The sequence below is a fragment of the Pleurodeles waltl genome, chromosome 11 (genome assembly GCF_031143425.1).
Source record: "Pleurodeles waltl isolate 20211129_DDA chromosome 11, aPleWal1.hap1.20221129, whole genome shotgun sequence".
NCBI classification, from domain to species: Eukaryota; Metazoa; Chordata; class Amphibia; order Caudata; family Salamandridae; genus Pleurodeles; species Pleurodeles waltl.
In genome coordinates this window covers 20761761-20787052 of record NC_090450.1, presented here as the reverse complement: position 1 = coordinate 20787052, position 25292 = coordinate 20761761, and the positions used below count along the sequence as shown (strand labels likewise).

Below are 25292 nucleotides of genomic sequence, written 5' to 3'. Positions count from 1 at the left end.
TGGGTGGTGTGCCCTCTTTCCCGAGTGCAAAGCTTTAGGAAGACTGAGAGAGTGCTGCAGATTTCTCCCGTTATAGCTCCCAACATGTGGTGAGCGCTGTTACCCAGGAGAACAGCATGGAGAGCACACTACCCAACTCTAGGATGGTGCCCTCCCCCTTCTGTCTTCCCCCCACTGTGCAGATGTCGGGGAGAAGAAGGATTTACTTGTTTATATCATCGTAGTACCCCAGGGGAAGTGTGGAGAAAGTGCACACTCCCTAGTGCCCCTTGGCACAGATGGGCACTCGATCACGAGGCCCTTCACAGCCATGATCCGAGCCGCTTTGGAAACATGTCTATTGCCGGCTCTGGCATGAGGACGAGGAATGCCATGACAGGAGTGGGGTAGGGAGGAGAGCCCTGCCACTGTGTTGTGCTGTTATCGTGGATGGTCCCGCCCATCCCAAGGGGGAGACGGCCGTGTATCCCCAGTAGGGCTAAGGGTGGAGAGGAGGGCTTTTCACAGGAGCACAGCCGTCTGGCCGAGAGGAGACCGCTCCTAGGGGTGGGGCGTACTGGAGCTTCAGTGGCTGCACCGCGTGCTAGCGGGCCTCCCTGTGGATATAGGAGCCTGCCGAACTGGTGAGAGTGCTGGGCTTCACGCGCCAAAAGGCTCCTAACATCTTACCGTATCTCTCCTAGAGAGAGTGTGGCGTTGATAGCTAAATGTTCTACATCACCACAGTGGTGTTTTATCGCTTCTCTGTGCAAAAGGAGTACTAACTTTATTACAAGAGGAGCACAGGAGCTCCTATGCTGACGTGGTGGGTTTTCACTCACCGTACCTCCTGGAAAAGAAGCGGGCATGTGCGGTGATGCCTTCCGGCAGGTGGTGTTAATAACAATTACCTAAGGCTCTGCATTCCTCCGATATGTGCTACACCCACATGCTGAGAGCTATGACCAGGAGTGATTGGTTTTACCCTTTCATTGTGTAGTGCTAATTAGCATTGCATGATCTATCGTATATGCTTTGGGAGGGAAGGTTTTCTGAATACAATATGCAGTGGGAGGGTAATGTTTTATGACACATGCACTATAGAATTATTTCTCCTGATTTTTGCATACATAATGATCATGATCTGACAACTGCTTGCTTAGCAGAGTAATACTGATTCATGGCATTTTGGTCTAATGTTTTATGCAATACAGTTTATTTTTATATAACGTGTTGTGGAGTTTACTTTGTGGTGTATTTATGTATCAATGGGTTGTGTGTGCTGTGCAGACGCTTTACACACTGCCTCCGGGACAAGCCCGACTGCTCGTGCCAAGCTACCAAGGGGGTGAGCAGGGGTTATTTTAGGTGTGTAGATCCCCTGCCCTGACTAGAGTGGCGATTACTGCCTGGCTGAGATGCCTACCCTAGCCAACCAGGAATGCCATTTCTAACAGCATCTTGATGGCTAACCCGGGAGCAGTTTCATTGCTACTACAGAAAAGGTACATTGATTGTATGCAGCACAAGCATTAAAGGCATACATGGAACTTTCACAGCTCATGAGACAATGTTTGCGTCAACATGGGATATTTCACATCTCCTGCTGGGATGATTTTGTCCCTTGTGTGATGAATTTTATGGAGTAAGGGGAGCAACTTTGTGGATCATGTGGGATCGATTTCATGTTAGCTGTCTGATCAATCCTCGGCTGCATGGAGAGCTGCACCACAGATTACGAAGGTGCAGGCCCGGATTAATTCTTGAATAACCACAGAGACAACTCCGGACTCTAGTGAAGCAACTTACCCAACTGTGGTGGGGCAACAGCTAGAACAGGGTAATTTCAAAGGGCTTTTGTGGTGTGTCATGTCATATAATTGACACGCAGAGAATTCTAATACCATAGAAGGGGTCTCTTGGCACTATGAGCACAAGAAATGTGATCACGACTAGCGCCCAGATATCCTTAGGGGCGATAGTGTTGCGCTTTACAAATGCTACGATTAATTGACTGATTGATTTTGTTGTATGAACTTTATGTTTGGTATCTTTGAGCTGTGATGATTTGTAGTTTTTTTTTTGCTGTTCTCACGAGATTAGAGGCTAAAGTCACAGTGTGTTTGGGAAGGGACCATTTCAGCAAGCTTTGGGGTTCTTAAGTTCTTACATAACTCTGAAAATCTTGGTTAAGGGGTGAGGAGTAGTCCTTGTGTTTTTTTTTCTTTTTTGGTGTTGTCCGGTACATGTGTCGTTGGCATGTGTATTAAGGTCTACTGGTCTGATGCAGGTTTTTTTATATCTTGTTCAAGCGCTTTGTTGGTGTCTTTGGTGCAAGCTCCTTGGCGAGTCATTAGGACCAGGTGCAAGTCGAGTGAGGGTGCCTTTTCCATGGGATTACTGCCTTGACGGCTTTAACAACAGGTCATTCAATTTCAAAATCCCCGTTTCCAGCTAGCTCAGGTTCCAGAAGGGGTTTGGGGGTGGTCATTCCAGTTTCACAACTTCCAAACTTCGTCTAGTAGTTTTTGAGAAAATTGTTGCTTTGTAGTGGTGAAATGAAAGTTTGGCAGTGTGTTGCTGAGAGCCATGCCCAGATGGCTGCTACAGGCCATGGTATGCCCAAAAGCTGGGTTGGTAATTACATGACCCAATCGAAATGCTCTAAGACGCACTATCTGACCTCTAGCTCCCGGTCGACCTGTTTTCTTCTAGGTATCCTCTTTAGTCGCCCAGAACAACTGGATTGAGATGACTTTGAGGCTGGGAAACAGCAGGTAGGAAATGATGTCACTGGAGAACTGTTTGACCTGGAGAGACTTGCATTCTGATGCTGACAAGTAATGTAGGTCCAAAGTGTTCAGTGACTCCTTGTGCACAAACACAGTCCTCCTGCACTTTATTCGGATGCTTTTCATAATAATTTTACATTTAAGCTGGTGTTTGGAGGTGGGTCTTACCTGCACTCCATTTTGGGGATCAGAACTTATTTTTCGTCAACAAACTTTGATCCGGAGCAAAAGAGAAATAAAGCAGAAAAGGTGGAAGAGATGAGGAAGAGCAATATTGGGACTGTGGCAAAAGTGAGAAAAAGAGATGAAAAGAAACCTTTAAGCGCTAGTTAAAGAGACGGGGAGTGTCTAGTAGTGGAAGAAGGAAGCATGATGTGCAATCAAGAGTGGCCAAGTTGTGGTACTCGAGGTGAAGAGGCGGGGAGTGTCTAGTAGTGGAAGAAGGAAGCATGAGGTGCAATCAAGAGTGGCCAAGCTGTGGTACTCGAGGTGAAGAGGTGGGGAGTGTCTGGTAGTGGAGGAAAGAAGCATGAGGTGAAATCAAGAGTGGCCAAGCCGAGGTACTCGAGGTAAACAGGCGGGAGTGTCTGGTGGTGAAAGAAAGAAGCATGAGGTGCAATCAAGAGTGGCCAAGCTGCGGTACTCGAGGTAAAGAGGCGGGGAGTGTCTGGTGGTGGAAGATGGAAGCAGGAGGTGCAATCAAGAGTGGCCAAGCGGTGGTACTCGAGGTAAAGAAGAGGAGAGTGTCTGGTGGTGGAAGAAAGAAGCATTGGGTGAAATCGAACAAGGGTGGCCAAGCTGCGGTACTCGAGGTAAAGAGGCGGGAGTGTCTGGTGGTGGGAGAAAGAAGCATGTGGTGCAATCAAGAGTGGCCAAGCTGCCGTACTCGAGGTAAAGAGGCAGGGAGGGTCTGGTAGTGGAAGAAAGATGCATGAGGTGCAATCAAGAGAGGCCAAGCTGTGGTACTCGAGGTAAAGAGGCAGGGAGGGTCTGGTGGTGGAAGAAAGATGCATGAGGTGCAATCAAGAGTGGCCAAGCTGAGGAACTCGAGGTGAAGAGGCGGGGAGTGTCTGGTGGTGGAAGAAAGATGCATGAGGTGCAATCAAGAGTGGCCAAGCTGCGGTACTCGATGTAAAGAGGAAGGGGAGTGTCTGGTGGTGGAAGAAAGATGCAGGAGGGGCAATCAATCAAGAGTGGCCAAGCTGTGGTACTCGAGGTAAAGAGGCAGGAGTGTCTGGTGGTGGAAGGAGGAAGCATGAGGTGCAATCAAGAGTGGCCAAGCTGCGGTACTCGAGGTAAAGAGGCGGGGAGTGTCTGGTGGTGGAAGAAAGAAGCATGAAATGCAATCAAGAGTGGCCAAGCTGCGGTACTCGAGGTAAAGAGGCAGGGAGTGTCTGGTGGTGGAAGAAAGATGCATGAGGTGCAATCAAGAGTAGCCAAGCTGCTGTACTCGAGGTAAAGAGGCAGGGAGTGTCTGGTGGTGGAAGAAAGATGAATGAGGTGCAATCAAGAGTGGCCCAGCTGAGGTACTCGAGGTAAAGAGGCAGGGAGGGTCTGGTAGTGGAAGAAAGATGCATGAGGTGCAATCAAGAGAGGCCAAGCTGTGGTACTCGAGGTAAAGAGGCAGGGAGGGTCTGGTGGTGGAAGAAAGATGCATGAGGTGCAATCAAGAGTGGCCAAGCTGAGGAACTCGAGGTGAAGAGGCGGGGAGTGTCTGGTGGTGGAAGAAAGATGCATGAGGTGCAATCAAGAGTGGCCAAGCTGCGGTACTCGATGTAAAGAGGAAGGGGAGTGTCTGGTGGTGGAAGAAAGATGCAGGAGGGGCAATCAATCAAGAGTGGCCAAGCTGTGGTACTCGAGGTAAAGAGGCAGGAGTGTCTGGTGGTGGAAGGAGGAAGCATGAGGTGCAATCAAGAGTGGCCAAGCTGCGGTACTCGAGGTAAAGAGGCGGGGAGTGTCTGGTGGTGGAAGAAAGAAGCATGAAATGCAATCAAGAGTGGCCAAGCTGCGGTACTCGAGGTAAAGAGGCAGGGAGTGTCTGGTGGTGGAAGAAAGATGCATGAGGTGCAATCAAGAGTAGCCAAGCTGCTGTACTCGAGGTAAAGAGGCAGGGAGTGTCTGGTGGTGGAAGAAAGATGAATGAGGTGCAATCAAGAGTGGCCCAGCTGAGGTACTCGAGGTGAAGAGGTGGGGAGTGGCTGGTGGTGGAAGAAAGAAGCATGAGGTGCAATCAACAGTGGCCAAGCTGCAGTACTCGATGTAAAGAGGAAGGGGAGTGTCTGCTGGTGGAAGAAAGATGCAGGAGGGGCAATCAATCAAGAGTGGCCAAGCTGTGGTACTCGAGGTAAAGAGGCGGGAGTGTCTGGTGGTGGAAGAAGGAAGCATGAGGTGCAATCAAGAGTGGCCAAGCTGCGGTACTCGAGGTAAAGAGGCGGGGAGTGTCTGCACTTCATGCTTCTTTCTTCCACCACCAGACACTCCCCGCCTCTTTACCTCGAGTACCGCAGCTTGGCCACTCTTGATTGCACCTCATGCTTCCTTCTTCCACCACCAGACACTCCCGCCTCTTTACCTCGAGTACCGCTGCTTGGCCACTCTTGATTGTGCCTCTTCACCTCGAGTACCACAGCTTGGCCACTCTTGATTGCACTTCATGCTTCTTTCTTCCACCACCAGACACTCCCTGCCTCTTTACCTCGAGTACCGCAGCTTGGCCACTCTTGATTGCACTTCATGCTTCTTTCTTCCACCACCAATCAAGAGTGGCCAAGCTGCGGTACTCGAGGTAAAGAGGCAGGGAGTGTCTGGTGGTGGAAGAAAGAAGCATGAAGTGCAATCAAGAGTGGCCAAGCTGTGGTACTCGAGGTGAAGAGGCACAATCAAGAGTGGCCAAGCAGCGGTACTCGAGGTAAAGGGGCACAATCAAGAGTGGCCGAGCTGAAGTACTCAAGGCAAAGAGGCGGGGAGTGTCTTTTGGTGGAAGAAAGAAGCATGAGGTGCAATCAAGAGTGGCCCAGCTGAGGTACTCGAGGTGAAGAGGCGGGGAGTGTCTGGTGGTGGAAGAAAGAAGCATGAGGTGCAATCAACAGTGGCCAAGCTGCGGTACTCGATGTAAAAAGGAAGGGGAGTGTCTGGTGGTGGAAGAAAGATGCAGGAGGGGCAATCAATCAAGAGTGGCCAAGCTGCGGTACTCGAGGTAAAGAGGCGGGAGTGTCTGGTGGTGGAAGAAGGAAGCATGAGGTGCAATCAAGAGTGGCCAAGCTGCGGTAGTCAAGGTAAAGAGGCGGGGAGTGTCTGGTGGTGGAAGAAAGAAGCATGAAGTGCAATCAAGAGTGGCCAAGATGCGGTGCTCGAGGTAAAGAGGCAGGGAGTGTCTGGTGGTGGAAGAAAGATGCATGAGGTGCAATCAAGAGTGGCCAAGCTGAGGTACTTGAAGTAAAGAGGCACAATCAAGAGTGGCCAAGCTGCGGTACTCGAGGTAAAGAGGCGAAGAGTGTCTGGTAGTGGAAGATAGAAGCATGAGGTGCAATCAATTGAGAGTGGCTAAGCTGAGGTACTCGAGGTGAAGAGACCCAATCAAGAGTGGCCGAGTTGAAGTACTCGAGGTAAAGAGGCGGGAGTGTCTGGTGGTGGAAGAAGGAAACATGATGTGCAATAAAGAGTGGCCAATCTGCGGTACTTGAGGTAAAGAGGCGGGGAGTGTCTGGTGGTGGAAGAAGGAAGCATGAGGTGCAATCAAGAGTGGCCCAGCTGAGGTACTCGAGGTGAAGAGGCGGGGAGTGTCTGGTGGTGGAAGAAAGAAGCATGAGGTGCAATCAACGGTGGCCAAGCTGCGGTACTCGATGTAAAGAGGAAAGGGAGTGTCTGGTGGTGGAAGAAAGATGCAGGAGGGGCAATCAATCAAGAGTGGCCAAGCTGTGGTACTCGAGGTAAAGAGGCGGGAGTGTCTGGTGGTGGAAGAAGGAAGCATGAGGTGCAATCAAGAGTGGCCAAGCTGCGGTACTCGAGGTAAAGAGGTGGGGAGTGTCTGGTGGTGGAAGAAAGAAGCATGAAGTGCAATCAAGAGTGGCCAAGCTGCGGTACTCGAGGTAAAGAGGCAGGGAGGGTCTGGTGGTGGATAAAGATGCATGAGGGGCAATCAAGAGTGGCCAAGCTGTGGTACTCGAGGTAAAGAGGCAGGGAGGGTCTGGTGGTGGAAGAAAGATGCATGAGGTGCAATCAAGAGTGGCCAAGCTGAGGTACTCGAGGTGAAGAGGCAGGGAGTGTCTGGTGGTGGAAGAAAGATGCATGAGGTGCAATCAAGAGTGGGCCAGCTGAGGTACTCGAGGTGAAGAGGCACAATCAAGAGTGGCCAAGCTGCGGTACTCGAGGTAAAGGGGCACAATCAAGAGTGGCCAAGCTGAGGTACTCGAAGTAAAGAGGCACAATCAAGAGTGGCCAAGCTGCGGTTCTCGAGGTAAAGAGGCGGGGAGTGTCTGGTGGTGAAATAAAGATGTATGAGGTGCAATCAAGAGTGGCCAAGCTGAGGTACTCAAGGTAAAGAGGCACAATCAAGAGTGGCCAAGCTGAGGTACTCGAGGTAAAGAGGTGGGGAGTGTCTGATGGTGGAAGATAGAAACATAAAGTGCAATCAAGAGTGGCCAAGCTGAGGTACTCAAGGTAAAGAGGCGGGGAGTGTCTGGTGGTGGAAGAAGGAAGCATGAGGCACAATCAAGAGTGGCCAAGCTGAGGTACTCGAGGTGAAGAGGCGGGGAGTGTCTGGTGGTGGAAGATAGAAGCATGAGGTGCAATCAATTGAGAGTGGCCAAGCTGCGGTACTCGAGGTGAAGAGACACAATCAAGAGTGGCCGAGCTGAAGTACTCGAGGTAAAGAGGCGGGAGTGTCTGGTGGTGGAAGAAGGAAGCATGAGGTGCAATCAAGAGTGGCCAAGCTGCGGTACTCGAGGTAAAGAGGCGGGGAGTGTCTGGTGGTGGAAGAAAGAAGCATGAAGTGCAATCAAGAGTGGCCAAGCTGCGGTACTTGAGGTAAAGAGGCAGGGAGTGTCTGGTGGTGGAAGAAAGATACATGAGGTGCAATCAAGAATGGCCAAGCTGTGGTACTCGAGGTAAAGAGGCGGGGAGTGCCAGGTGGTGGAAGAAAGATGCATGAAGTGCAATCAAGATTGGCCAAGCTGCGGTACTGGAGGTAAAGAGGCACAATCAAGAGTGGCCAAGCTGAGGTACTCGAGGTGAAGAGGCAGGAGTGTCTGGTGGTGGAAGAAAGATGCATGAGGTGCAATCAAGAGTTGCCAAGCTGCGGTACTCGAGGTAAAGAGGCGGGGAGTGTCTGGTGGTGGAAGAAAGATGCATGAATTGCAATCAAGTGTGGCCAAGCTGCGGTACTCGAGGTAAAGAGGCACAATCAAGAGTAGCCAAGCTGAGGTACTCGAGGTAAAGAGGCGGGAGTGCCTGGTGGTGGAAGAAAGAAGCATGAGGTGCAATCAAGAGTAGCCAAGCTGCGGTACTCGAGGTGAAGAGGCACAATCAAGAGTGGCCAAGCTGTGGTACTCAAGATAAAGAGGCGGGAGTGTCTGGTGGTGGAAGATAGAAACGCCCTCAACGCCGACTCCTAAACAACGAAGTCCTGGTTAACGAAAGCGGAACAACGCTTTCGTTAACTACGACTTAGTTGTTTTGTGCCTTAACCACGCATGTGCTGAACAACGCACATGCGTGGTTAAGGCACAAACAAGGGAGTTGGGTGAGGAGGATGACGCGACGACTCAGGTACATGGGGCGGGGTGGGGGGGTCAGGATTTTAGTTTTTGGGGCAGGGGTGGGGGGGGTCGGGTATTTTCTGGTTTGGGGCCGGGGTGGGCTGGGGTGGGGGGTCGGGGTTTAAGGTTTAGGGTCAGGGGGTTGGGGTATTTTCTGGTTTGGGGGCGGGGGTGGGGGGGTCAGGGTTTAAGCTTTAGGGTCGGGGTGGGGGGTTGGGGTATTTTCTGGTTTGGGGGTGGGGGGGGGTCGAGGTTTAAGGTTTAGGGCCGGGGGTTGGGGTTCGGGTATTTTCTGGTTTGGGGGTGGGGTCGGGGTTTTAGGTTTAGGGTGAGGGGTCGGGGTATTTTCTCGTTTGGGGGCGGGGTGGGGAGTCAGGGTTTAAGGGCTGGGGGTGGGGGTTCGGGGTATTTTCTGGTTTGGGGGTGGGGGGGTCGGGGTTTATGGTTTACAGCTAGGGGTGGGGGGGTCGGGGGAGTCGGGTTTTAGGTTTAGGGCCGGGGTGTCAGGGTATTTTCTGGTTTGGGGCGGGGGTGGGGGGGGGGTCGGGGTTTAAGGTTTAGGGCCGGGGTAGGGGGGGGTTGGGGTTTAAGGTTTAGGGCCGGGGTAGGGGGGGTCGGGGTATTTTCTGGTTTAGGGGTGGGGGGGGGGGGGTCGGAGTTTTAGGTTTAGGGCGGGGGTTGGGGTATTTTCTGGTTTGGGGCCACGGGTCGGGGTTTAAGGTTTAGGGCCGGGGGTTCGGGGTATTTTCTGATTTGGGGGGCGGGGTGCGGGGGGTCGGTGTTTAAGGTTTAGGGCCAGGGGTGGGGGGGGGTCAGGGTATTTTCTGGTTTGGGGGTGGGGTTGGGGGGTCGGGGTTTTAGGTTTAGGGCCAGGGGTGGGGGGGGGGGGGAGGGGTCGGGCTATTTTCTGGTTTAGGGCCAGGGGCGGGGTGGGGGGTTGGGGTTTTAGGTTTTAGGGGTGGGTAGTTTAGGTTTAGGGGCAGGGTGGGGGGGGGCTCGGAGTAGTTTTATGGGTGGGTGTTGGGGTACTTTAGGTTTCAGGGGTGGGGGTTGTTTTAGGTTTTGGGGGTAGGGTGGGGATCAGTTTTAGGGGCGGGTGGGGGTGTTGGCGTTTTAGGTTTTAAGAGTGGGTTGGGTAATTTTAGGGGTGGGGTGGGGGGCTCGGAGTAGTTTTAGTGGTGGGGGTACTTTAGGTTTCAGGGATGGGTGGGGGGTTGGGGTTGTTTTAGGTTTTGGGGGTAGGGTGGGGGCGGGGTCAGTTTTAGGGGTGGGGTAATTTTAGGGGCAAGGGTGGGGGTAGTTTTGGGGGGCGAGGTGGGGTCGCGGTAAGTTTTAGGGGTGTGGGGTGCAGGGGGGACGCATGCAGGAACAATGGATGCCTATCACTAATGCCTTTACCAGGAAAGCCTTTACAACAAAAAATCGTTGTTAAGGCATTCGTGGTAAAGGCATTAGTGGTAACAACAAGGTTGTTGTTCCGACCTCGTTGGTCAGGCATTCGTTGTTCTGGCAGGCATCGTTCCAACATACATCCAGCATGAGGTGCAATCAATTGAGAATGCCCAAGCTGCGGTACTCGAGGTAAAGAGGGGGGAGTGTCTGGTGGTGGAAGATAGAAGCATGAGGTGCAATCAAGAGTGGACAAGCTGCGGTACTCGAGGTAAAGAGGCGGGAGTGTCTGGTGGTGGAAGAAAGAAGCATGAGGTGCAATCAAGAGTGGACAAGCTGCGGTACTCGAGGTAAAGAGGCGGGGAGTGTCTGGTGGTGGAAGAAAGAAGCATGAGGGGCAATCAAGAGTGGCCAGGCTGCGGTACTCGAGGTAAAGAGGCGGGAGTGTCTGGTGGTGGAAGAAAGAAGCATGAGGTGCAATCAAGAGTGGACAAGCTGCGGTACTCGAGGTAAAGAGGTGGGGAGTGTCTGGTGGTGGAAGAAAGAAGCATGAGGGGCAATCAAGAGTGGCCAGGCTGCGGTACTCGAGGTAAAGAGGCACAATCAAGAGTGGCCAAGCAGCGGTACTCGAGGTAAAGAGGCGGGAGTGTCTGGTGGTGGAAGAAAGAAGCATGCGGGGCAATCAAGAGCGCCAAGCTGTGGTACTCGAGGTAAAGAGGCGGGGAGTGTCTGGTGGTGGAAGAAAGAAGCATGAGGGGCAATCAAGAGTGGCCAGGCTGCGGTACTCGAGGTAAAGAGGCACAATCAAGAGTGGACAAGCTGAGGTACTCGAGGTAAAGAGGCACAATCAAGAGTGGCCAGGCTGCGGTACTCGAGGTAAAGAGGCGGGAGTGTCTGGTGGTGGAAGAAAGAAGCATGAGGTGCAATCAAGAGTGGCCAGGCTGCGGTACTCGAGGTAAAGAGGCGGGAGTGTCTGGTGGTGGAAGAAGGAAGCATGAGGTGCAATCAAGAGTGGCCAAGCTGCGGTACTCGAGGTAAAGAAGTGCGGAGTATCTGGGAGTGGAAGATAGAAGCATGAGGAGCAATCAAGAGTGGCCAAGCTGTGGTACTCGAGGTAAAGAGGCACAGTCAAGAGTGGCCAAGCTGCGGTACTCGAGGTAAAGAGGCGGGAGTGTCTGGTGGTGGAAGATAGAAGCATGAGGTGCAATCAAGAGTGGCCAAGCTGCGGTACTCGAGGTAAAGAGGCGGGAGTGTCTGGTGGTGGTTGATAGAAGCATAAGATGCAATCAAGAGTGGCCAAGCTGCGGTACTCGAGGTAAAGAGGCGGGAGGGTCTGGTGGTGGAAGAAAGAAGCATGAGGTGCAATCAAGAGTGGACAAGCTGAGGTACTCGAGGTAAAGAGGCGGGAGTGTCTGGTGGTGGAAGAAAGAAGCATGAGGTGCAATCAAGAGTGGACAAGCTGAGGTACTCGAGGTAAAGAGGCGGGAGTGTCTGGTGGTGGAAGAAAGAAGCATGAGGTACAATCAAGAGTGGACAAGCTGAGGTACTCGAGGTAAAGAGGCGGGGAGTGTCTGGTGGTGGAAGAAAGAAGCATGCGGGGCAATCAAGAGTGGACAAGCTGAGGTACTCGAGGTAAAGAGGCGGGAGTGTCTGGTGGTGGAAGAAAGAAGCATGAAGTGCAATCAAGAGTGGCCAAGCTGCGGTACTCGAGGTAAAGAGGCGGGAGTGTCTGGTGGTGGATAAAGATGCATGAGGTGCAATCAAGAGTGGCCAAGCTGTGGTACTCGAGGTAAAGAGGCAGGGAGGGTCTGGTGGTGGAAGAAAGAAGCATGAGGTACAATCAAGAGTGGACAAGCTGCGGTACTCGAGGTAAAGAGGCGGGAGTGTCTGGTGGTGGATAAAGATGCATGAGGTGCAATCAAGAGTGGCCAAGCTGTGGTACTCGAGGTAAAGCGGCGGGAGTGTCTGGTGGTGGATAAAGATGCATGAGGTGCAATCAAGAGTGGCCAAGCTGTGGTACTCGAGGTAAAGAGGCAGGGAGTGTCTGGTAGTGGAAGAAAGAAGCATGCGGGGCAATCAAGAGTGGCCAAGCTGCGGTACTCGAGGTAAAGAGGCGGGAGTGTCTGGTGGTGGAAGATAGAAGCATGAGGTGCAATCAAGAGTGGCCAGGCTGCGGTACTCGAGGTAAAGAGGCGGGGAGTGTCTGGTGGTGGAAGAAAGATGCAGGAGGGGCAATCAATCAAGAGTGGACAAGCTGAGGTACTCGAGGTAAAGAGGCAGGGAGGGTCTGGTGGTGGAAGAAAGATGCAGGAGGGGCAATCAATCAAGAGTGGACAAGCTGAGGTACTCGAGGTAAAGAGGCAGGGAGGGTCTGGTGGTGGAAGAAAGATGCAGGAGGGGCAATCAATCAAGAGTGGCCAAGCTGCGGTACTCGAGGTAAAGAGGCGGGGAGTGTCTGGTGGTGGAAGAAAGATGCATGAGGTGCAATCAAGAGTGGACAAGCTGAGGTACTCGAGGTAAAGAGGCGGGGAGTGTCTGGTGGTGGAAGAAAGAAGCATGCGGGGCAATCAAGAGTGGCCAAGCTGCGGTACTCGAGGTAAAGAGGCAGGGAGGGTCTGGTGGTGGATAAAGATGCATGAGGTGCAATCAAGAGTGGCCAAGCTGTGGTACTCGAGGTAAAGAGGCAGGGAGGGTCTGGTGGTGGAAGAAAGAAGCATGAGGTGCAATCAAGAGTGGCCAAGCTGTGGTACTCGAGGTAAAGAGGCAGGGAGGGTCTGGTGGTGGATAAAGATGCATGAGGTGCAATCAAGAGTGGACAAGCTGCGGTACTCGAGGTAAAGAGGCGGGGAGTGTCTGGGAGTGGAAGAAGGAAGCATGCGGGGCAATCAAGAGTGGCCAAGCTGTGGTACTCGAGGTAAAGAAGTGCGGAGTATCTGGGAGTGGAAGAAGGAAGCATGAGGTGCAATCAAGAGTGGCCAGGCTGCGGTACTCGAGGTAAAGAGGCATTGAGTGTCTGGTGGTGGAAGAAAGAAGCATGCGGGGCATTCAAGAGTGGCCAAGCTGTGGTACTCGACAAGTCAACGGTCTGTAGCACCAGCCGAGGGCTTCTGAAGAACACTTTGGGCCCGGCCACTTATTCTGTTACGAATTAAGCACTTGTCTTCAGCTAGCCCGGTTTTGGTTTCAAACAGTCAGTCCAGTTGCATCCCTGGGATTCTGTGGCCCCTGTGAAGTCTGTTTTTAATATAGTTCATGCATTGGCGATCATCCATTTTGGACTCTTGTTTATAACAAGGTCGCTCGAGTTTGATCCAATGATGGGTGTCCTCAGAGCTGGTAATGTGTTTTCAGTTGGAGTGTCCCAGTAAATTTTCATATTTTCAGATATCATAATGACATAAAAGTCGGTTGCTTCACACAAACATCAGCAGAATACAACAAAGAAACCAGTAACTGGGGTATCTTACTGCATGTAACATTCAACATGTCGAAGGTTATGCAGCCACAGCGGCAATCCCTTTGCATTTGGTAACTCGGACTGTTTATGGAGGATGAAGATGGCAGGAATGGCGCAGTGCTTAATTTGTGCTTGCTGTTTCCAGTGCTGAGAACCGGCACTTATTTTTGAGGGCCGGCGCTTATTCTTCTACCTCAAGCATTTGCTGCGAGCAAAAGACACATATGTGAAAGACGGAGGAAGAGAAAAACAAAAAAGTGGCACAAAGGGAGAAAGTAGAAAGCTGCCAGAGTGAGCTGAAGGGGCAGGGAGTGTCTGTAAATGGATGAAGAAGCTCGAGATGGCTTCAGGATTACGCCGCCTCAATATTCCGTGTTCCCATATTTAATTGCAGCAGCGAAGTGATTCAAAGGTCACCGGCACGTTATTATTTACAAATTAAGCACTGGAATGGCTCAGCCCTGCAGCCATGACCACACCAGGCGGCATTGTAAACGGATGAGTTGCAGAAGGAATGCAAAGGTTAAGAGGCACGTGGCTCTGGGGTTATGTTGTTTACAGGAGTTTGGGGGTGGATCTAGGGCCAGCAAGAAAATCAAGCCAGGAGTGCGGGTACCCCTCAGGCCAGTGCAAAGCGCCAGCTATTTACGAGTCTGTCGGTTGCTGGTGACTGAGGCAGCAGCGCCATCGTACGGGCACTGATGGAACTTGACGATCTGAGAAACAAAACCGCCCGAATAAAGCTGGGTAAAGGGCGAATGAATCTTCTGGGCAAGAACTTCGGGGCCCTCACGACACGAATAACCCACTCGTGACCACGTGGGCACACCAGGCTTCTTAAAACCCCTAAAGCAGACAGATACAGGCCGATGAAATATGGCCTGCTAGCAGTTACTGCTTGGACGCCGCTAGCAGCAAGAGGTAGGGCCAGGGACATCTCAAAGATTTTGGGGATCCTGGGCAAAACGTATTTTGGGTGGCCCGGTTCGGAAAAGCTTTGACTGTAGGATGCAATTTCAGCTCAATTAGGGAAAATTCCTCAGCAGCCAGCGATCCCGTGGACCCAAAAGAGGCGGCGACACAATTCTCTATGCGCGGCTTGGTTTGCACAGAGCTCCCCTGACTAACCCTACTTAAGGGGGGCACTGGACACCGCGGATGACACCTAAGTCCCATGGAGGGCGTTTCCGATCCACCTGCTGGCTTCGATACTGCGGCGCGTGATATTTCAATCCATCTCTGATCTTTTTCAGGATTGCTTGGGCGGGGCACAGGGTTTTCTAATTGAGAGACGCTGGAGGCTGAAGCTATGCGTCTCCCGGTCCAGCCGAGCATGAGCGCTGGAAGGGACACGCTTTGGGTGTCGGTATCTTCCCTTTGCACAGCGCACCCCGCTGCTTTGGATTCTGGACTCACCTGAGCAAAGATGACAACAACGGGTACTACTTTAAAGACGCAAGGACACAACAGGGGAAAAGAAACACAGAAATTGTTTCTCCGCACCCTTGGAGTAAAGAAGCCAAACTGTCCACACCACTCTAGGAAAAACAAATAATGATCCAACGCAAGAGGAAACGTTACAAATTAATAAAGGGGGGCTCTGTTTGATTATCCGTGACCGAACAGACCAGGAGCCACCGGGGCCCGGACTTTGTGCCCAGCCCACTACCCCGTCGTAAGTGTTTCTATATACGATGAAAGACAGGCCCCGGAAGACCACCCCAACGATCTACTTACACGTCCACCAAGAAGGACTTATGACACCTTCTGCACACCAAGCATGAGCATCGGCGTCTATTTCTGAAGATGTTGCACATTCCTGAACTGCCAAATCCAGATAGTGTCAAAGTGGACAAGAATTTGGTAGACACGAACTGCAGCCCGCCATGTAGAGTATTCACATCTTCATGCTCATCTACGCCGGCAGAGGCACCCCACGTCTCCCACTCCTTTCGGGGGGACAAGAGGACCCAGACAAGGGTGACAAGGTTAGCAGCGTAAGCAAGAGAGGGTGAAGAAACTATGACATCAGTACAGAGTCGAGCTTACTGCAGCCCGCGGTAAAGACATGACAGTGTGATCTCAAAGGTTGCAGTGAGTACTCTCAAGCAGGACAAATCGCACAGTAATCAGTCAGATTCACTCACATGCACAATAAGACCCTCATGCCATTTCCGGAACAAGAATGCAACATAAAGAGTGTAAATTTGATTTACAACAATCCAAATTAGAAAAATATTTTTCTTTGATGATGATGGTCTGACCATGATTTGTCAGACATCATATCCATCAGAACCCCAGGTACAGACACATCCTGTGCTCAAGAGGGGAAGGCCCAGTTGCAGAAATGCCTAACTATAGCTATCATGGCCTCAGGCAAAGTCACTGTTTACCTGGGAACACATCCATGCTCAGGCGCACTCTTGAATGGCCAGGCACCGCTTCAAATCAATAGATGCAGTCACAAAAGCCCAGATAGAGTCAAAGGCCCAGGGAGGGGATCAAATGCTCAGGGACAACTTCAAATGCCCAGAGGCAACTTAAAATAGGCAAATACTACTTCAAATTCTCTGGCACAAGCCCAGGGAACATCTCCAATCTCTATTTTAGCCCCCAGCTTCAGGACAATGTGCTTGAATGTATTTCTGGACTTTCATGCCCCAGTCTGCTGTGAGTCCTTACCATCCTGCCATTGACTGTGGCCTCCAGGGAATCCACGAGCTCGGCAGTGACCCCGATGAGGTTGTGGTAGTCCGCCTGCAGCCTGTTGAAGCGCTTCATGTAGGTGATGGCGCGGTGCTCGACCTCAGAGAGCTGCTGCTGCAGGTGCTGGAACAGGTCTACAAAGAGTCAAGTAGGGCATCCTTAGAAGCATAGGGCAGGTCTATCTGGGCACCCACATATCACCAGCATTAGTGTAATATTACACTATCCAAACCATCAGCCTCAATACCACCACATACAGTGCCAGGGAGTCTCCCATATCATCAGCCTCTCCGATCTCACGCCTCAGGGGCATCTCACCAGCTAGTCACTATACCACCACATACAGTGCCAGGCAGTGTCATCTCTAGCGATCACCAGCAGTCCAATCTCACACCCCCTGGCCTCTCACATGCTAGTCACTATAGAACCACATACAGTGCCAGGGAGTCTCACAAATCATCAGCCTCTCCGATCTCACGCCTCAGGGGCATCTCACCAGCTACTCCCTAAACCACCACATGCAGTGCCAAGCAGTCTAATCTCTAGTGATCACCAGCAGTCCAATCTCACACCCCCTGGCCTCTCACATGCTAGTCACTATAGAACCACATACAGTGCCAGGCAGTTTCATCTCTATCGATCACCAGCAGTCCAATCTCACACCCCCTGGCCTCTCACATGCTAGTCACTATAGAACCACATACAGTGCCAGGCAGTCTCATCTCTATCGATCACCAGGAGTCCAATCTCACACCCCCTGGCCTCTCACATGCTAGTCACTATAGACCCACATACAGTGCCAGGCAGTCTAATCTCTAGTGATCACCAGCAGTCCAATCTCACACCCCCGGCATCTCACATGCTAGTCACTATAGAACCACATACAGTGCCAGAGAGTCCAATGTCTCCAACCTCACCAGTCTCATGCCTCCAGCCTCTCTAACCTCAAAGTATACAGGCAACTCACCAGGTAGTCACAAAGTTAACACAAACAATGACAAGGATATTCACATCACTAGAATTACCAATCTCAATTTTACTGGAAATTTACCAGTTCCACCAATGCTACTATGTACAACGCAGGATGTCTCTCACATTAGCGACACGACCAGTCTCACAACCTTTGCACAATTAGTTTCGTGGCTTCCGTGGTCTCTGGAGCAAAGAGATGTTCTCGGATTACCCTCTCCGTACTTCCGGTCACTGGTTGTCTGGCAACGAGATAATGCCGACGTCTCCCCTGCCCTTGGCAAATGGACCCAGTACAAACGAAGTACATTTGATAACTGAACTTCGTACTGTAGATCTGGATTTCATATCTTGACACTATTCCAAACGCCCCCTTCATATTCTGGCTCCAGGTGCCAGATACTGGTTTCAAATCTGGACATAAAACTCGAGATGCTCACTTAAGATTTGCAGTAACAGTACCAAGCTTTTGGAAAAGCCTGCCCCGTGGATATCCGCAATGCCCAATGTTTGATTAGGTTTAGATAAAGGCTGGAGGCCCATCCGTTCTCTCTATCCTGGAAACTCTGCCATCCTGCCTCCGCTAAAAGAGGCATATTTGATATTGTGCCTCTCTTCTGGCATGCTTCAGTTTGTCGACCCAAGCCCCTGGTGTCTGCACAATTCTCCAGCGGCTGAGCACTCACTCCCAGTCTGGATGTACACTTATACATACCTATGGACTTGGAAACCATTTAGACTGGCTGTGTGTACATAATCTGTAAACTATATATAAACATAACTGGACACATTCATCTAGACATGGCCTTGAGGAACTGATCCAGTAACCCAGTTGTTGTACACAACACAACGCACAGTGGTCTAAGCAGGATCTTAATAACAACTTAGATGTGGTACACAACACAAAGCACAGTCGTCTAGGTGTGATCTTAATAACTAGACACAGTGCCCTAGATGTGGTACACAACACAACGCACAGTGGTCTAAGTGTGATCTTAATAATCAGACACAGTGCCCTGGATGTGGTACACAACACAAAGCACAGCAATACAACATACTATAAAGACTCACTAAAATGTATTCAAAACAATCCACATTTTTATAGCGAGCAAAAAGATCGCAGATCTATTGCCACGTCCAAAGTTTCCATTTTCCAGCAAAACCGTACCTTGACGAGCCTTGATTTAAAAAAATATAAAAAATGACATCTACTCAGTCTTATGAACAAATATGTGCCCTTGGTAACTAGACGCAAACTCCAGTATGCGGCCTTCATAAATGAACATAATACACCAGATGTGACTTTCATAACTAGACACCATATTCCAGATGTGGCCTCCAGTCTACATGTGACTTCCATAACTAGAGCCCACATTCCAAATGTAGCTCTTATAACTGGACACAACATGCCAGGTGCGGCCTCCACATGTTGCCACAACACTTCACAAGGGGCCCTGCTATTGATGTCTGCAGGGGCAGTAACATCTCTCCCTTATCCTACAACCTACAACTCTCCCTACAATGTACAAATCATCCTTTGCTCGAGCGTTCCTCAAAGAATGGTCACTGTGCCTACCTGCGCTGAGGCAACATGAACGTTTAAACCTGGCATTCTTCTAAAACACGTAATGTCCCAGTCCCCATAGGGTTTCTGGAATTACAAACCCTAAATGCCTGGCTACGCCTGCAGTCCAAGAGGGCAGCTTTATCCCTAGTTCCTTGTGTGGATCAGTCTAATGACAGATCTTGGCAGAATGTAGGACGGGAGACCCCCCTCACCTACACAGTTCCACTGCAGCCACAGACTGAGGAACCCCAGATGGTAGAGTAGTTTCCTGATAAAAAAAGGACAATTGCTGAATCAGAATCCCCCTTGCGAAGTAGCCCTGTTCTTCGAGGGATAACAGTATTCATTCTGGGATCCCCTCCCCTTAAACTTCTGTGCAGTCCTATCCTAGCACTGATGGTCACCCCTCCAGCCTCCTCACAATCGAAAACTTTGAATCAGTCTCCATCAGTCAGCACAACTGAGTTCATGTATTCCTGCATCACTAGCCTCGTGCACCAATGAATTCTCACACCTACCCAGGAGACAAAGGACAGAAGATCTGCCAGAATCGAGGCGCTTACCTTTGTTGCCGTGTGCACTCTCCTTCTGAGGGATCAGGATCTTAAGGAAAGCAATTTCTCCTCAGTAGGAGGGGCTGGGTGTCTTTTCACTACCGGAGAGAAGGCAAGCAGTGCACCCCCCCCCCCACCGTGGTACCACAGTGCCACAATGTACCCCCTTACCGAATGCAATCCCATCCCTGCCACCCATCTCTTCCCACACCCCCCCACAGCTCTCCGCATCTCATCAGAAACACACACCTACCCCAAGGCCACACTCTCCCACTCATCTCTGGAGGGCTTCACATTGTGCAGACAGACTACAAGCAGCCTGTCTGTCAACCTTCTTGTCAATAGCTTGCTTAATCTCCACAACGGCCCCAACAGCACTTGGATGCCTGGCTTCAGCCTGGGGGTGCCCAGGAGTGGGCACCTCACAGGGAAAAGCCAGGAGGGGTTCCATAGTGGTATGAGTACAGCGCCTTGAGACCCTAATGGGTGAGTAGTGCGCTATACAAGTGCAAATTTACATTTAACCTTCAACCCAACAAACGTGAAACTGGACCCAGATACTAGAGATGCTTGAGAAACGCCTCCTTCCCTGGTGAGCCCGAATCCTGAAAGCCGGCAATCCTAAATCACAAACCGAATCCCAGCCCACTGCTCCATTTTCACTTTCCACCTATTTTCCTAGCCATGCATCCCATTAGATGAAAATGGCTGACAGGGATTGGCCGGCACCAGTGTGCACGAGCGCCTAGAGTCTGCCAGTCACACCAGCCGTGGCCTGATGGTAGCAGTGGAAGCGTGCACGGCGGCGCTTGGTGGGCACTTCCATGTTGCTTTAAATAGGGCAATTATTTTCTTTATTTCCAATTCATTAATGGATTTGATGTTCTTCTGTTGTATTTTTGTAGAAAAGAATGACTTTTTCATTGAGAATTATGTCGTCAACAAATATTCTGCACCCAAATCAAGTCAATTTCCGCAAGGCTGAAGTTCAGAATATCTGAATTATTGATTCAAACTCACTTCCAGGTGATTCATAAGAAAAGGGCAAGTATATTCTCTGTAAAGACAAGTGTTAGGATCAACATTTCTTGAGTAATAGGTCGTTAAGAGCTGGTTCAGCTCTGCAAAAACAGCCAAACTAGAGCGAAAACCTTTCATTAGAACTCTTCGTTTGTGTTAACAGAATCGAATCATTTGGAAATACTCAACTACAGCCCTGAGGAAGAGATTCGATTGGGTCCCTAGAGAGACAGCGAGAGACTGTGATGCTGAGCAGATGGAAGAACCCCCGGAAGGAGAGGAATCAGGTCCACCCATGGAGAAAAGTAAATCATCTGGTCTCATCAACCTCCTCATCTGGGGAAATTCACTTTCCCTCCACAGGTCCTCAGCAGGCTGAGTATCTTCCCCAAGCGCTGTCATTGGCTGAATGTAGCGGAGAATCCCTTCCCGACTTTTAGGGAAGGCAGGGAAAGGGCAAAGCCACTCTGCGGCACATGTTCAACTAATACATGGCCAAACAGGTGGCACCAGAAAGTAGACCCGATAAAGATGAAAATCTCTTGGAGCACAAAAAATCTTCAAGGAGGTATAAGGCGAATGAACCAGAACGAAAGACCAAACCCACGCTGTTCCAGGTAGATGGGACTCCAGCCAACAGGAGGGTCCAAAGAAGACACAGGAGAGCCCGAACTCGAAAAACAGGCACAAAAAAAAAGAAACCAAATGGACAAAAATGGAACGCAAGGCGCATATATCATCTGTTGAAAAGGTTGAATGGGCTGTGATACCCTGGGCTGCTAAAGCAGCCACCCTTAATTATGTTACTAAGACTACACGGTTAGCAGCAGAGGAGGGAACAGGGTGCCATGACAGCGAGGTCTGGCATCCATGCTGGCCCTCGGAAAGCACCATCTTGGATCCGAATGGGCCCATGGCCAAGGAAAGACCTAAACTCCCTGCTCTCTTCAGTGTTTTCACCAGTGCAGCCCAATGGACCAGACAACTAGCCTCCGCACAGCGGTACCAACATCCTTTGCCCTATGTGTTACAGCTTCTATGCTATGATGTGACACGAAAATCAATGTCACCAAATAACACAAGTTATTTAGAGAAACTGCCAAAATAAACACATATTCGTTACTAAGTGCAAAAGTAAAATTAAAGCTTATAAACACAGTACAACAGTGACACAAGATTATTATTATTATTTTTTTTTTTTTTAACATCATTACAAACTACTTTTTCCAGGGACAAAACTCTCCTAATATTGACAAGTCGTGACAGTGTGATTTAACATATAACACATTAACACCTTCGTAGGAAAGTGCCTCTGTTGACATCGCCCCCCCCCCACACTTTTTGCATGGTAACTGGTGTAATTTCGACTGAAAGGGCACTGGGTTACTGCTAACCAGATCCTTAGTGCCATATGTCTTTCCTCAAAACTCTGCTGGCGTTTTCCCAATTGGCAAAACGTTTAGCACCCCCTGTAAGTCCCTAGTAAATTGTACCTCTGGTACCTAGGGTCTGGGGTTTAAAGGAAGTCCCAAAGGGCTGCATCATGAATTGTGCCACCCCAAGGGACCCCTCACCAAGCACAAGACCGGCTGCCATTGCATGCTGCGTGTCTTGGTGTAGGCAAAAGTGAAAACACAACATGGCACACAGCCTGTGTGCCATGCCCCCTAGCACTGCATGTAATATATGTAAGTCACCCCACTAGCAGGCCTTGCAGCCCTGAGGCAGGCTGCAATATATTACATGTGAGGGCATATCTGCACAAGCAGATATGCTCCTGCTATGTCTTTGTCGATTCACAGACTTAATAAGTGACAAGGGAAGCCATTTCAAATGCATGTGCTGGAAACTGGTCTCAGCGGGTTCCCGAGCTACGTGATGGCTTCACTGAAGATAATGATGCCAATGTTGGATTGACCAATATATGCACCCAAAGGACACCTTAGAAGTGCCCCTGAAAAACTACCAATTACTACAGGGAGTGCAGAATTATTAGGCAAGTTGTATTTTTGAGGATTAATTTCATTATTGAACAACAACCATGTTCTCAATGAACCCAAAAAACTCATTAATATCAAAACTGAATATTTTTGGAAGTAGTTTTTAGTTTGTTTTTAGTTTTAGCTATGTTAGGGGGATATCTGTGTGTGCAGGTGACTATCACTGTGCATAATTATTAGGCAACTTAACAAAAAACAAATATATACCCATTTCAATTATTTTTCATTACCAGTGAAACCAATATAACATCTCAACATTCACAAATATACATTTCTGACATTCAAAAACAAAACAAAAACAAATCAGTGACCAATATAGCCACCTTTCTTTGCAAGGACACTCAAAAGCCTGCCATCCATGGATTCTGTCAGTGTTTTGATCTGTTCACCATCAACATTGCGTGCAGCAGCAACCACAGCCTCCCAGACACTGTTCAGAGAGGTGTACTGTTTTCCCTCCTTGTAAATCTCACATTTGATGATGGACCACAGTTCTCAATGGGGTTCAGATCAGGTGAACAAGGAGGCCATGTCATTAGATTTCCTTCTTTTATACCCTTTCTTGCCAGCCACGCTGTGGAGTACTTGGACGCGTGTGATGGAGCATTGTCCTGCATGAAAATCATGTTTTTCTTGAAGGATGCAGACTTCTTCCTGTACCACTGCTTGAAGAAGGTGTCTTCCAGGAACTGGCAGTAGGACTGGGAGTTGAGCTTGACTCCATCCTCAACCCGAAAAGGCCCCACAAGCTCATCTTTGATGATACCAGCCCAAACCAGTACTCCACCTCCACCTTGCTGGCGTCTGAGTCGGACTGGAGCTCTCTGCCCTTTACCAATCCAGCCACGGGCCCATCCATCTGGCCCATCAAGACTCACTCTCATTTCATCAGTCCATAAAACCTTATAAAAATCAGTCTTGAGATATTTCTTGGCCCAGTCTTGACGTTTCAGCTTGTGTGTCTTGTTCAGTGGTGGTCGTCTTTCAGCCTTTCTTACCTTGGCCATGTCTCTGAGTATTGCACACCTTGTGCTTTTGGGCACTCCAGTGATGGTGCAGCTCTGAAATATGGCCAAACTGGTGGCAAGTGGCATCGTGGCAGCTGCACGCTTGACTTTTCTCAGTTCATGGGCAGTTATTTTGCGCCTTGGTTTTTCCACACGCTTCTTGCGACCCTGTTGACTATTTTGAATGAAACGCTTGATTGTTCGATGATCACGCTTCAGAAGCTTTGCAATTTTAAGAGTGCTGCATCCCTCTGCAAGATATCTCACTATTTTTGACTTTTCTGAGCCTGTCAAGTCCTTCTTTTGACCCATTTTGCCAAAGGAAAGGAAGTTGCCTAATAATTATGCACACCTGATATAGGGTGTTGATGTCATTAGACCACACCCCTTCTCATTACAGAGATGCACATCACCTAATATGCTTAATTGGTAGTAGGCTTTCGAGCCTATACAGCTTGGAGTAAGACAACATGCATAAAGAGGATGATGTGGTCAAAATACTCATTTGCCTAATAATTCTGCACTCCCTGTAGTGTGTTAACTGACTAGTCCTGATCAGTTCAGCCACCTTAGCCACGTTTCTGTCTCCCTAAGGTGAGAGCCAGAGCTCTTGGGGTCCAGAGAAAAAAGCCTGAAATCGGCGGGGTGTTGGTACCTCCACCAGGCAGAATGGACATTCCAGGGAGGGGAGCTTCAAAGGCCCAGCTGCCTTTGTAATGCAACCCATGTCTCTCCAAATGGTGGAGATGACCTACCCCCCTGTCCTAACCCCACTTTTGGCAGCAAGACAGGCGGGAACATTAGTCAGATTAGGTGTGCCCACTTCATGCCAGTCCCACCCCTAGGGTGGACGAGCTGAAGTGGACACCACTTTTTAAAATTCCTCCATTTTGGTTTGAAAGGAATTAGGCCAATACGGGCAGAGTTACGTCCACTACCCAACTGAAGTGGTGTTTTAAAGGGTGAAGTCACCCTAAAAGTGGGCAACCCATTGGCTGCCACCTGACACTCCCTGTAACGCCCCTAAACTGAGTATTTAGGTGGCATCCCTGAACACAGATCCTGATGACCTAAGAATCCCAAGTACAAAGAAGAGTCGCATCCGCGGAAGAGGAGAAGGGAAGCAGCTGACCTGGTACCAACCCCGCTGGCCAGTCTGCACTCCTTGACGAACTCTGCACCAGAAAACAGCTGGTCCTGCAGCTGAGCCACCATAAGCCCAGGAGGAATGCCTGCCTTTGAGAAAGACTCAATACTCCAGTGAGCATTGGGCCTGCTCTCCAATCAACTCTAAAGAAAGGGCTCTGCAGCCTCCGGTACTGCCAAGATCCGACACCTCTAGACATCACTGCACTCGCCGTCACCGACCAAGTGGGAGTGGACCTCCAGTGCCAACAAGGTCTCCCAGCAATCCAGAGTCCGAGTCCATCGTGGTTTGAAGCCTCCTGGACTCCCTGAAGTCACCTGGAGCCTCTGCACGCAGGCCCCTTCTCCCGCAGCTCCTTTGGTGAGAGAAACCCGATGGCTCATGCAATCACTGCACCCGTTGCCGCTGGGCCGAGTTGAGGTGGACCTCTGTTGTCAACGACATCCCCTAGCTCTCTTGACCAGAATTCCACTGTAGTTTCACCCCTCCTGGACTCCACAACGATGCCACGACGAGTGCTCCTGGACAAGGAAACCCGTCGCCAAAGGACACCCCTGCATCTGTTGCCCCTGGGTTCTGGCAAAGAGGACCAAAGGTGCGCCTACATCCCGAGCACCCCACTTTTGTGACCTACATTTTGGTTGTCCCCGACTGGCCCCCCAGCCAGAGGCTGCAGCCTAAACCCACAGAGTGCAATCCCCATTGAAATACATTGGGCACCCAATGACGTACTACACCTCTGCACCTGGCTGCCCCAATAGTGCCCGAAGTGGCCTGTTGGTGTGGTCCTTACCCTTGCCCAGTACTCACCTTAAATCTACAAGATTAATCCAGTGAGTCGTCGTAAAGTGCTTGTTTGCTGAATGTGTTTTCCTCCCATAAGTTACCACTGAAGAACTCTGAAATTGCACTAAGGCCCTCATTTTGACTCTGGCGGTGCAGACCGCCA

General features: G+C 50.2%; 1 protein-coding gene across 1 annotated transcript in view; it reads right to left on the bottom strand.

Annotated features, from left to right (window-relative positions):
• Window positions 1-25292, bottom strand: part of ARMC9 (armadillo repeat containing 9) — a 415690-nt gene that overhangs the window by 342549 nt on the left and 47849 nt on the right. The window contains exons 7-8 of the mRNA XM_069212859.1: window positions 19179-19203; window positions 16056-16213 (exon numbers count right to left, since the gene is read on the bottom strand). Coding sequence (XP_069068960.1) covers window positions 16056-16213; window positions 19179-19203 — 183 coding nt within the window. The remainder of the gene's footprint in view (window positions 1-16055; window positions 16214-19178; window positions 19204-25292) is intronic.